Below are 14,324 nucleotides of genomic sequence, written 5' to 3' on the forward strand. Positions count from 1 at the left end.
ATTAATTCCATGGAGTTTTACACTTTTAATACATCTCCAAGAAACACCATCAATTTATTTTCTATTAAATTCAAAATAAGAAATAAAAAGTCAAAAGTAAAAGTGAAAGTATTATAAATGTTTACTTTTTATTTCACCAGTCATCTTCCTGAGTTACATTTGGATAGTTTAAATGAAGACAAGAACAAGCTATGACTGGAGGTATATGAAGAAAATGTCTAGAAGTGCATTTATAACATTACCAAATTTCTAAAATGTTGTTACTTTCTAAAACATTGTTAAATGTTTTTGATTAATGACTGTATTCTTAAAATACTTCTCTCTCATCGTTTTAATGTGTAACTACACCATTAGAAAAATAATTTAGATATCACTACATAAAAATTTGCTTTGATATTCTTCTCTCCATTTATGACTCTAATTGCTCTATAATTCCATTTTAATCTAGGGGCGCCTGGGTGGCGCAGTCAGTTGAGCGTCTGACTTCAGCCAGGTCACGATCTCGCGGTCCGTGAGTTCGAGCCCCGCGTCAGGCTCAGGGCTGATGGCTCAGAGCCTGGAGCCTGTTTCCGATTCTGTGTCTCCCTCTCTCTCTGCCCCTCCCCCGTTCATGCTCTGGCTCTCTCTGTCCCAAAAATAAATAAACGTTGAAAAAAAAAATTTTTTTTTTTTAAAAATTCCATTTTAATCTAGGCAACAATAAGAAATTGAAATAATGCACTTACGTCATTACTTCCTTTAGTGATCCAATAGCTTTTTCTAGAGTGCTTTTGTCAGGATTTTCTTCGGCTGTATGCTTCTTAAGATCTGTTACGATAAAATGGTTTTTTTTCTGTGATTAGAAAAATACAGTGGTTTTTTATCAAAGACTTTAGAATACTGTCCATTTTGATATAGGCAGGTTCATTTTTAAAGCTAATATCTAAACTTTACTTTTAAAAAAGTCTTACACAATGTTCCCTTAAGAGCTCTGTTATACGTTTGTTAAGGTTTCCACTAACTAAATGTTTAGAATGGTATTGTATTGACTAAATGTTTAGAATATTACAGATTTTCTTACACTGCTCACACCTAGGTTCCTCAAGCTCTCTCCATAGTGCTTGAATGAAAACGCATGATCCTCAATTAGCTGAGAAGTTATCATATATGGTATATTTCATGTTGAGGCCCATGGCTCTATCACAGAGAATATTCAGTAACCTTGAGAGCACAGGTTTTATCTTAGAGGTTCATAGATGCTTATACTTGGACTCTTCTTACCCAGGTTAAGTTCCCTATGCCATATTCCATCTGATGGTTCCATAATACCATACCCACCCGATCTTTTTCTTTTTTTTTTTCCTATCCAATCTTTGAAGTTGGAATGATACAAGTAAGGCTTAGAAACTATTTGATGGATTTCTACAAGTACCTAATGAAAAAATAATGAAGGTAAGTAAATAAAAAAAAAAAAAATCACCCTACTTTGTAAAGTTAAGTCACACTATTTGTTCATGTATTCTCCTTATAATCTAAAAAACAGGATTGCTTTTAAAGACTAGGGAAATCATCTTATAAACTAACAATTCTAAACTACATTAGATAGCCTTAGGAAAAAAACAAAAATGATTTACTTTTTAAATTACAACTATAATTCATACAGTTCCCAAAATATTTTATTTTTTATTTTTTTTTTTAAATTTTTTTTTTCAACGTTTATTTATTTTTGGGACAGAGAGAGACAGAGCATGAACGGGGGAGGGGCAGAGAGAGAGAGGGAGACACAGAATCGGAAGCAGGCTCCAGGCTCTGAGCCATCAGCCCAGAGCCTGACGCGGGGCTCGAACTCACGGACCGCGAGATCGTGACCTGGCTGAAGTCGGACGCTTAACCGACTGCGCCACCCAGGCGCCCCCCAAAATATTTTAAAGAGAAAACTAGATTAAACAGTCACAAAATTAGCCTCCTTATCTGTTACCCGTACTACTATACTTAAGATTTAGGGCTCAAAATACTTTATTACAGACTTACTCCTGTTCGTAATTTAGTTTTCATACGTAATTTAAAAAATATTTCCTAAAAATATTCACTACCTTAACTAAATGTAAAGTCATATACATATGCTTTTCTTTTGCTACAGGCAAAATTTATTCATGAAAATTAACTCTTGTAAAACTCCCTTCCATTGATATGTATAGTTTAAGCTCTAGAATAAATGGATGCATGCTTCAAGAGTGTTCTGCACAATCTAAGAAAAAAAGTAAGCATTAGAGCAAGTATACAGAACTTTATGAAGATTCAGAAAAGGATTATGTAACTGGAGACATATGAATCATCTCTCGTTTTGTGATTCTGTGGCTGATTTTTGTTCAACTGGATGTAAATTAACTGAATTAGTGACACACCGTGAAATGTAATACTTTCAGTAGAGAAACAAAAAACAAAATCATAGTCAATTAATACTATAACAAATAAAGCATTTTAGGAGACTGAATTATTGTAACACCAGTGATTATTAAAACCATCCATAAAGGTATTTTCTATATAAGATATAAACTTTAGTGCTGAAATCTAAGAAAACTATGAAAATGAGAAGACTTTCAAAATTTTTAGAATAAAACAATTCCATAAAAAACATCCAAAATAGTCTGAAAATAGATCAGACAAGTACCATTTAAAAGTAATGCAACACTGGGTAACCTCTGTACTGGTCGAATGAGAAGTTCAACAAGGCTTTGCCGTCCACATTCTGGTTTAGCTTGGTTTATCTGAAAGGAATCAATTAAACAATTTTTTAAAAAAAAGGTTTTTAGCAAAGATTAAATGCCCTACATTAACTAGATTACACCTTATCACTAATGCCCTGAAAAGAATTAATAGAAGAGATGGGATGGCAGCTATTAAAGATTACTATGACTGAATAATCTTCCAAGGACCTTAATGACCTCCTGGCCACTCAAGGATTGACATCTTAAACACAAAATGAGTTTCTCTGCACACTCCTATCTATTGTATCTTAAGTTTCTCTTGAGTCTACACTATTCACAAGAAAAAAATAGTTGTGAAGTATTAATTATGCTGATATCATTGAATAAACAAAATAAAGCCCTGGTGAAGAAAAAAAAAAAATTCTTAAAGGCAAAATCAAATCACACTGAAAAATTTTTAGGTGTTTTAGAACTAAAACATGCATAACTTTAAAAAACATGAATAACTACAGACAACATTCTCATTCACTCAGTTCCCTCGTGGCCCCTGCTATCTAAATCTTCTGAAGCTTTGTGGATCCTGGGTGGCTTTGTGGATCCTGGGTGGCTCAGTCGGTTAAGTATCCCACTTCCCCACTTCGGCTCAGGTCATGATCTCATGGTCTGTGAGTTCGAGCCCCACATCCGGCTCTGTGCTGACAGCTCAAAGCCTGGCGCCTGATTCAGATTCTGTGTCTCTCTCTCTCTCTGCCCCTCCCCTGCTTGCATGCATGCTCTCTCACTCTCAAAAATAAATAAACATTAAATAAATAAACAGATAAAATTTTTCTGAAGCTTTACTATCACTGCCACTCTCAGATATGGCTAAAGTTAATAGGTTACACACTAAGAGGTTCTTACATGGATATATTTTTACTAAATGTATAATTTAAATGAACTCCTTTAGAAATTATTCTCAGATTTTTATTGGAAAGAAATGCACATTACCTTGAGAAAAGCATGAAATCTTGGTTTCTGTTTTTCACATTTAATAATTGTTTCCTTGCTCATTTCAAAGAAGTTTACAAAGGGAGGATAGGTTTTTACCAAATCTTTTGACTAGGGGGAAGAAGAAGAAAAAAATATTAATTTGTTATGGATATTATCCTTAGATAATGAAATTTAAAACCAAATAATCAATAGTCACAATCTGACATACTGCATACAAAAGAAAAATTTATAATAAGCTTGTCAAGTTAAATACAGAAATTTTACACATTTCTCATTAGCGAGTTAATTGCTAAACAAAATGCATCAACTGGTACACAAAGCCTACAACTGCAAACAAAGACTCAGAAAGAAACAAAGTATACTCATACATATTGTATTGACATAAACATGACAAAGTTTTAAAACTTCTATAAGTTCAGAATATAGTACTAAGCACCCCAGGACATGACATGCTATTATTTATTGACAAACCCAAACCATCATTTAAAGTTTATTTATTTAGGGATGCCTGAGTGCCTGGCTCAGTTGGTTAAGCATCCAACTTTGGCTCAGGTCATGATCTCACAGTCTGGGAGTTTGAGCCCCAGGTCATCAGGCTCTGTGGTGACAGCTCAGAGCCTGGAACCTGACTCAGATTCTGTGTTTCCCTCTCTCTCTGACTCTCCCCTGCTTGCACTCTGTCTCTCTCTCAAAAATAAATCAATGCTTTTTTTTAAATTAAAAGAATAAATAAAGTTTATTTATTTATTTTTGAGAGAGAAAGAGTGAGTAAGAGTACATGAGTTAGGGAGGGGCAGGGAGAGAGGGAGAGAGAGAATCCCAAGCAGGTTCCACCAGCATGGAGCCCAATGTGGGGCTCAAACTCATGAACTGTGAGATCATGAGCTAAGCCAAAACCAAGAGTCAGATGCTTAACCAACTGGGCCACCTGGGTGCCCCCAAACCACTACTTAAAAGATTAATTATAGGGCCACCTGGGTGGCTCGGTTGATTAAACGTCCAACTCTTGATTTCAGCTCAGGTCATGCTCTGATGGTTGGGAGATGGAACCCCTCAACAGGCTCTGTGCTGAGTGCTGAGCATGGAGCCTGCTTGGAATTCTCTCTCTCTCCCTCTCTCTCTCTCTGCCCCTCTCCCACTGGCACACATGCTCCCTCTCTCAAAATAAACATTAAAAATATCACTTATAGTACCCAAAATTGCAACAAAAAAGGAAAAATGTCTCAGCTAATTGAGGAGACTAACAGGTATCAAAAAGATATGTGACCGAAAAAAAAGATATGTGACAATAATTTGCATATTTGGAATTCTCAACCAACCAGAAAAAAACAGGTAAGACTATATGGTAAGAATGGAAGTTAGGAGGAGGCCTCAGAAAAGAAAAGTATATGTGCCAGAACCCAAGGCACTGAAACCTATAAAATGTATTCAAACAGACTGAAAGACACTTAGAAATCCCATTCACAGCACCTCATTCAAAATGAGTTTACTTTATTTGATAAACTTAAGCCATGTGGTTTTGCCCTAGCAAAGAAAAGCAGTTCCTTATAAGCTTTTATGCAGAGCAGACACAAAGACAGTAAAAAATGATATCAACTAAAAAGAAAAAATTAAAAACTCAATTACAGAAAATTTCACAAAATCATTAATCTGTGACTATTTATGAAGGACAAATAACTTGATATATAGTAAAATTTTATGGCACAGTAGGACAATTAGTGTTCCTAACAATGACCTTGGGGTATCAAGAAGTGTTAAATTATATATAGCAAATATGTTTAAGAAGACAAGAACACTTCCGATATATTTCCTAAACACAACTATGTCGGTTTTGAAAGCTCACACATTTAAACAAGTAACTGTCATTCCCTGAGAGTACTTAATGAGATGATGCTTTAACCTGAAAACCTAAAAAAGAAATTAAATACTCACATATTTAAGAAAGATGTCACCAATGCTTTTGCTCTCATCCCAATTAACAATAAGGTCTTCCAGATCATCCTGAAAGAGCACAAAATGCAACATTTAAGCTTGAATTTGACAGTCCCTTAAACATTTTCCAATATTTTTGAAATACTCATTTGAAAGAAGTACCTTACAAAGTATATTAATTTGATGTGCAAAACAATAACACACTCTTTCTCCTCAATAAGGAATTAACTTTTTGACTATGAGGAAAATACCCTTTGAAAAATAATAAAGAAAACACAAACAGTGTCAAGTCAATAAGACAGCCTATCCAAAATGATAGGCCAGTTCAACATCTTTTCTTATTAACTATAAAATTGATTGCCATTATTAATTGTAGAAAACTACTTTTGATCTTGCTGCTAAAGCACCCATCTGAAACTGTAATCTCTAACAGGTCAGCAAATTTTACTTAAAGGGCCAGAAGGTAAATATTTCAAGCCTTGCAGGCCATATGGTTTCTGTTACAAGTACTCAACTCTGTCCATGTAGTGTGGAAGCAGCCACAGACAATTCATAAACAATTGAATGTGGCTGTGTTTCAATAAAACTTTCTTTTTTTTAAATTTTTTTTTGTTTCAACGTTTATTTATTTTTGGGACAGAGAGAGCCAGAGCATGAACGGGGGAGGGGCAGAGAGAGAGGGAGACACAGAATCGGAAACAGGCTCCAGGCTCTGAGCCATCAGCCCAGAGCCCGACGCGGGGCTCGAACTCACGGACCGCGAGATCGTGACCTGGCTGAAGTCGGACGCTTAACCGACTGCGCCACCCAGGCGCCCCACAATAAAACTTTCTTTAGCAAAACAAGCCAAACTTTACCAAAATCCTAATCTGACTAGATTTGGTCCATCAACCATAGTTTGCTAATTCCTGACCTATAAAATCCTAAAATATTAAATATTTGTAAAAATTTTGAAGACATTTAAAAGTATTCTAAGATAATAAAATACAAATCAGATGGTAAAATGAGATGCCAAGAAATGACATTCCCTAATCAAAATTCTAAAAGTGACTTTAAAGTAGAAATTAATCAATAAGCCCTTCTAACCAAAAGTTCTCCAAGTGTCATCCACAGGCTCCCCAGGAAATCTCTGTAGTGGAATTCATGAGATTAAAACTATTTTCATTACAACACTAAAGCTCCATATGACTTTTCCACTCTAATTCTGTCACAAGCATACTAGAGACTTTTCTAGAGGTTACATGATGTGTGATACGACAACAGACTGAATTCAGAAGCAGATATAAGAAAACAGTCTTCTCTTAAGCAAGACAGAAAAAATGTAAAACAGCATCACTCCTCTTACTATTTCAGCTTTGAAAATAAGCTATTTTCCATAAAGGTTATTATTTACAACAAAAGAAAAGAAAAAAATTCATAAATAAAACTAACCTTTGGGCAATATAATATAGTAGATTCTGACACTGACTTGCTAGTTTTAAATACTGGCCCTAACTTTGAGACATGGAAGAAACTGAGGGTTGGCGTAGGGAAGTGGTGGGATGGGCTAGATGGAAGATGGGTACTAAGGAGGGCACTTGTGATGAGCACTGAGTGTGGTATGTAAGTGATGAATCACTGAATTCTATTCCTGAAACCAATATTGCATTACATATTAACTAACTAGAATTTAAATAAAAAAAAAAAAAATACTGGCTCTGGGGTTTGTTCTGTGCCCTTGGACATGTTACTTAACCTCGAAGTGCCTTAATTTCCTATTCTGCAAAATGAGGATAGTAATAATTCTTACTTCAAAGGATTAAATTAGCTAATACTTGTATAGCACTTAGAAGAATCCTTATGAGAGCCTGGCTGGCTCAGAGTCAGGGGAGCATGTGACTCTTGATCCCAGGTTGTAAGTTTGAGTCCCATGTTGGGTATAGAAATTACTTAAAAATAAAATCTTTAGGGGCGCCTGGGTGGCTCAGTTGGTGGAATGTCCCACCTCTTGATTTCAACTCAGGTCACGATCCCCGGGTTGTGGGATCAAGCCCCATGTTGGGCTCCACGCTAAGCATGGAACCTGCTTGGGATTCTCTATCACCACCCCCCCCCCATGTCCCTCTATCCCTCTCCCAAACATGCACTCTCTCTAAAAGAAATTAAAAATAAATAAGATCTCAAAAAAAAAAAAGAAAAAAGAATCCTTAACAGACTGTAATACTGAGTAAGCAACTATTAACTTTATTTACCTATGTATTTAATATAAAGTACACAGGATATTTGGAAAACTGTGATACAAAAGCGAAAAAACTTAAAGCTCTGCCAATATAATCTAGTAGTCCTCTTTTAAGTATAAAAAACTGGGGGTGCCTGGCTGGATCAGTCTATAGAGTATGAGACTCTTGATCTCAGGGTTATGAGTTTAAACCCCACACTGGGTATAATGCCTACTTAAAAAAAAAAGTGTAAAAAAACTGTAAGATGGCTGTATATTTATATAAGAACATTGCTATCAGAAAGCAATGTAATCGGGGTGTTTGGGTGGCTCAATCGATTAAGTGTCCAACTCTTGATTTCAGCTCAGCTATGATCTCACAGTTTGTGAGACATCCCTCACAGTCCTGGGAAATGTAATATTAAGCATGGTGACTATAGTTAACAATACTGTATTGCATATTTGAAAGCTGCTAACAGAGCACATCTTAAAAGTTCTCATCACAAAGGAAAAAGAATTTGTGGGGTGTCTGGGTAAGCTCAGTCAGTTAAGCATCTGGCTATTGGTTTTGGCTCAGGTCATGATCTCACAACTTCATGGGTTCAAGCCCCGCATGGGACTCTATGCTGATGGTGCAGAGCCTGCTTGGGATTCTCTCTCTCCCTCTCTCTCTGTCCCTTCCCTGCTCACACTGTCTCTGTCTCTCTCAAAAAATAAATAAACTTTAAAAGAAAAAAGAATTTGTAATTGTGTGGTGATAGATGTTAACTAAATTTATCATGGTGATCTCTTCATAATATATATGCATATCAAACTATTATTTGTATAATAAAACTAATACAATGATATGTCAATTAGATCTCAATTTCCAAAAACAAAAACAAAAACAAAAAAGCAAGATAGCATTAGGATTTAAGAGAACAGACTCTGAAGTCAGACAAACAAGTATTTAAATCCTAGATCCAACATTTATTAGATGACTGACTTGGGAAAAATTATTTAATTTCTGTGTGTAGCAGTTTCACATCTGTAAAATGTAGACAATAATACCAACTTCTTGATACTGCTCACTACATGTGCCAGTACTTGATGGCCAGCTACATTTAAAAGAAGGAAAAAACTGCTATGTATAAAAAAAGACAAGAAAATACAATAGAATTTAAAATTTGGGGTGATAGGATTGTGGGTATTTTATACTCCTCTTTCCTTTACTCCTGATCTTACAAATGTTTGACAACATGTATTATTGGTTTTGTGGTAGAAAAGAACACAGGCTTTGAAAGTTTTAAATGTGTGACAAACTTGAAATCAGCTAAAAAACAACTAATAGTTTAAATATTAGCAATCCAACTTTATAGAAGCTTGAAGAATGTTACACATGAGAAAACTAAAGAGTAACAATCATTTTCAAAGCTCCAGTGAATCAGAGAACATGACTTTCTCTATTGAGATTATGATCCTATACACATAACAAGTGTAACATTTTATATTAGAAGAGCACTTTAACACCCTGACGAACTAAATGAGTGACACAAATTCAAATTGATCCACAAATTAGTGTTAGGACACCAAGATGAAAACCTACTTGCCTTCCCATTCTACCTTTATGCCTGTCAGTGTTTCTTATAAAAGAAAAAATACAACAAAAACACTTTTTGAATATCCAGAAACCAAACTAGAATAAGATTAACCTAGGCTGAAACTCAATAGCTTTTTATGAAAGTAAAGACTCCTTCAGAGTTCCTTTAGATCTAGAAATAAGTGAAATATGATCATGAATTCTGATAAAGTACAAATGCAAGCATTTAAAATTGCATTTTTATTAACTTATAGATTGTTTATACTTTTGTTTATAATGTACAGTAAAATCAAAAGTAATATAATGTACTTGTTTGAAAACATTCTATAATATAGATTGATCTTTTTATTGGAATATGAAATAACCATTCATATAGGTTGTTCTGAAGAGAAAACTGATCAATTTTGCTCAAGTACCAAGTAGAAAATAAAGTTTAACTACTTTTAAAAGTTCAGCTAAATCTGCCCCCAAATTACTTTACTATGACAGACTGGTACCTATAAATCATGGACCCTTCATCAAAGTAAAAATCATTAAGAGGACAGCATTGTCTTATGTGTTGGTTTTTTATTTACCTGACTATAAACAGAGAAATGAACAAAATGGTCTCTAAGTCTCTTGCAGCTTCAGTTTTTCAAACAACTCAAAGCAAAACATACAACCTGAGAGGAACAGTAGGAAAATAAGAAAAATACCACCAGCAACCACATATTCCTATAGAAAAAACTTCAAAAGGTTTAATTCCTTATTTCAGGATTAATCAAAATTAAAAAACAGACCAACAACAAATATTAATAAGGCACTGGAGCAAAGGGACATAAATGATTCAAAGGAATAAATGAGAGAATAAGAAGTTTTAGGTATAAAACTCATTTAGACAATCAATAGTACCTTAAAAAAAACATTATATAAACACAATCCAAAAAGAATTACTACCAACCTAACATACACAAATTTACCTTTATCTTAGTGTGCACATCAAAGATATCAGGGATACTACCAAAAATAGTCTTAATCTCTTCTGGTGCAAGGATAGGCCCACCACGTTGTCCTTCCTCTTCCAATGGTACTTGAAATAACTAAAAGGTTAAAAAAAAAAAAAACAAAACACTAGTTTAGATAGGTTATAGGGAAAAAAGCAAACATATTGACAGTGAGGGGCGCCTAGATGGCTCAATTGGTTAAGTGTCTGACTTCGGCTCAGGTCATTATCTTGAGGTCGATGAATTAGAGCCCCACACCTTAGAGCCTGGAGCCTGCTTCAGATTCTGTGTCTCCCTCTCTCTCTGCCCCTCGCCCTCTCTCGCATACACTCCCTTCCTCTCTCTCTCTAATATAAACATTAAAAAAACACTTAGAGGGGTGCCTGGGTGGTGCAGTCGGTTAAGCGTCCGACTTCAGCCAGGTCACGATCTCGCGGTCCGTGAGTTCGAGCCCCGCGTCAGGCTCTGGGCTGATGGCTCGGAGCCTGGAGCCTGTTTCCGATTCTGTGTCTCCCTCTCTCTCTGCCCCTCCCCCGTTCATGCTCTGTCTCTCTCTGTCCCAAAAATAAAATAAAACGTTGAAAAAAAAATTAAAAAAAAAAAAAACACTTAGAAAAAAACATATTGACAGTGATAAGAGAGAGGTTGATGGAAAAGAAAAAATTAAAAAAAGAAATCTCTCCCTAAATTTGAGACCTTTTTTCTCATAACATTTTCTATTTTATCCTATTTATTTATATATCTGTGTGTATATATATTATCATAAAATGTTATGTTAGAATCTAATAACATGAAATTACTAGTATAATACAAGAGTAATTTGCACTTTTCTTTCAAATTACTAAGGAAGAAAGCAATAAGCAATCAGTGATTTCCAGACATACGCTTAATAGAAATACTAAATGTTTTGACATTTAGAATTTCTGGGTCACCGGCTATACACATTTTTAACTTTACTGGAAGTTTGACAGTAGGTTGGAAACTAGTTTTTGTGTTGGTTTTCTGTGTACACTGAGGCCTTGCGGTCTTTGGGGTAAAAGCTGGTTTTAGTACACAACTCCCTACTTAGATTTTGGCCTCTGAATATTCCTCACTTCATTTAAAAAAATTTTTTTTTAATATTTATTTTTGAGAGACAGAGAGAAACAGAGCACAAGTGGGGGAAGGGCAGAGGGAGAGAGGAGACACAGAATCCAAAGCAGGCCCCAGGCTCTGAGCCGTCAGCACAGAGCCCTACACAGGGCTCAAAATCACAACCACGAGATCAAGACCTGAGCTGAAGTTCACTGCCCAACCAACTGAGCCACCCAGGCGCCCCATGAATATACCTCACTTTATTATCAGCTTACTGATGTATTTAGAATAATAAAGGCTTTTCTTTTTTGATTTTTTTTTTTTCTGATTTCAGTATTTTTATTGTTTCTAGTGGGTAGGGTTCATAATTGCAGAAATGGAAGGCCTGGAAAAATATATTTATTTAATATGTTTTTATGTATATAAGTATTTTGGGTGACTAAACTTATAGAAACGTAATTCTTAAAACCAGCAACAATTCATAATCTTCGTTTGAAGTGTTTTGGTTTTTTTTTTTAAAGATTTTATTTTTTAGTAACCTCTACATCCAACATGGGGGTCGAACTCACAACCCTAAGACCAGAAGTCACATGCTGTACCGACTGAGTCAGCCAGATGCCCCCATAATTTTCATGTAGTTCTTTACTACTATCTTTTATTTATTATTATTATTATTATTATTATTATTATTATTATTATTATTTTACTTCTGCTCCTCCTGGCCTTTGTGTTATTGTCATTCATTTTATTTCCACATATGTTAAGAACCCAACAATACATTACTACTTTTACTTTAGTTATTTGACTTTTTAAAATTTTACTTTTTACTTTAAAACCTCCCAGTAGTCTTAAGACATGTTAAACTATACAAAACGGTTCTCTGTACTTGCTTTAAGCCTCCATAAAAAATTAGATAGCCAAACACTTCTGATTCTACTTTTCCAACATTTCTCAAATTTGTCCTATTTTCATTTTCACTGAAAGAAGTTCAAGTCCTCAAAATCTCTAACCAAGACTGCTGAAATAACCTCCAAATTAGTCCTGTCTCCATAATTTCCCCTCTTCAGTACCTCCTTCTAAGTGAAACAAGTTATCTTCCAAAAATGCAAGTCAGATACCATCTTCCCCTTCCCATCAAAAATTCTTCTCTAGGGGCGCTTGGGTGGCTCAGTCGGTTAGGCGGCCGACTTTGGCTCAGGTCATGATCTCTCGGTCCGTGAGTTCTAGCCCCGCGTCAGACTCTGTGCTGACAGCTCAGAGCCTAGAGCCTGCTTCATATTCTGTGTCTCCCTCTCTCTGACCCTCCCCCGTTCATGCTCTGTCTCTCCCAGTCTCAAAAATAAATAAACGTTAAAAAAAAAAAATTAAAAAAATTCTTCTCTATATTACATATAACACTATACAAAGGCCTTCTCTAGTCTGGCATAGACAGCCTGACCTCAACTCTCACTGTATCCACACCCTACCCCTTGCACCTTAGTTCCCTTAAATCACCCTAAACGCTAATCCCCTAGACTAGTCATTATACCTTGAATGTTGTATACATCTTCAATTGTCTATATTATTTGCACAATCTCAAATACACTCCCTACCCATATTTTTTACATGTACTAATCATACTCCTACTTCAAAATTCACTTCAACTTTTATCTTCTTTATGATACTTTTCCCAATGTTCAACCCACCAAACTTCCAACCCAACACCTTCCCTAAGCTCATAAAAGTAAAACTCCCACCTCACAAATCTCCAAATACCTTAACTAAACCTCCCTCATGATGTTCATACCCTTTTACTCAGTATTATAATTAGGTATGTATGTTTTATCTCCTCTTCCAATCTAAGCTCCTTTAAAACAGCAATCTTCTTTGACACTTGGGAAACTAATTTATATTAATAGGCACCCAAGTATTATATGAAATACATAAAGAAGCTTCTGGGGCTAAATTAAATTATTCCAAATCCAATTTCAAAAAAAAAGGAAGGAAAACATCAGTCCTAAAATAAAGACTGAAGAGAACATTCTTATGAATTTAGATCACAATCTTTTAAATAAAATCTTAGGTGAGTTTATAGTAAGCATAGTGGTATGAAATGATGTAAGTCTAATAATTCTAAGGGCCTTTTTAAGGCATTTTAACAAAGTTAATTGATATGCAAATTAGAATTCTGAAATTCCAGTGCATTTACCATGGTCTGAAAGGATTTACATTTCTGGGTAATAAATGCTACCAAAGTACATGAACAGTATATGCCAACGGGATTTTCTGCTACTCGACTACATTTTGGCTGACTATAAAAACTTCAACAAGAAACTCATCCAGAATGATTTCCCTTGAGGAAGAAGAGCAAAGCTGACTTAAAACAAGTAAAGTTTAATACAGCAAAGGGCCTCATAAACCCTTGACTGCTGCTAAACAAATTAACTGTGAAGAATAACCTCTCCATGAATAGCAAGAAAGAAGTCTTTCCATTTCTTATCCATGCATTTTATCAGTAGTACAAGCAACTAAAGGCTATTATATTGAACCCTAATGAGTTATATTAAGAATTCAAATAGAGGTCAATTAAAAATTAACCCCAATCAGAAGCTCCCTATTATTTTTCTATTCAGAGACAAGCATGATGGTATCAACTTTATTTTTCTGACAATCTCCTTCATTACCTAAAACAAATCTATTACCTCTTTCTGCAGATGCCAAAATAATATCCTATTATTGTATTTCAGAACCTTGAATTTCAGTTTGTTCTTTAATATCATCTTCAATCTCATCCTAGAAGGATCCATTAGAATTGTTCTTCAGCAATAACGTCATAGTACATTTTAATGATAAGCAAGGAATTAATATTTATGACTAACCACTACATACTTTAAGAAACTTGA

General features: G+C 35.0%; 1 protein-coding gene across 9 annotated transcripts in view; it reads right to left on the minus strand.

The window, feature by feature from the left end:
* The window catches only part of ECT2 (epithelial cell transforming 2), a 71,565-nt gene that overhangs the window by 34,515 nt on the left and 22,726 nt on the right, over nt 1-14,324 (minus strand). For all 9 annotated transcript variants that reach the window (XM_045037262.1, XM_045037261.1, XM_045037260.1 and 6 more), the window contains 5 exons: nt 10,345-10,464; nt 5,610-5,678; nt 3,675-3,785; nt 2,651-2,747; nt 726-807 (listed from right to left, as the gene is read on the minus strand). In XM_045037262.1, coding sequence (XP_044893197.1) covers nt 726-807; nt 2,651-2,747; nt 3,675-3,785; nt 5,610-5,678; nt 10,345-10,464 — 479 coding nt within the window. The remainder of the gene's footprint in view (nt 1-725; nt 808-2,650; nt 2,748-3,674; nt 3,786-5,609; nt 5,679-10,344; nt 10,465-14,324) is intronic.

Source organism: Felis catus, chromosome C2 (genome assembly GCF_018350175.1).
Source record: "Felis catus isolate Fca126 chromosome C2, F.catus_Fca126_mat1.0, whole genome shotgun sequence".
Lineage (NCBI taxonomy): Eukaryota > Metazoa > Chordata > Mammalia > Carnivora > Felidae > Felis > Felis catus.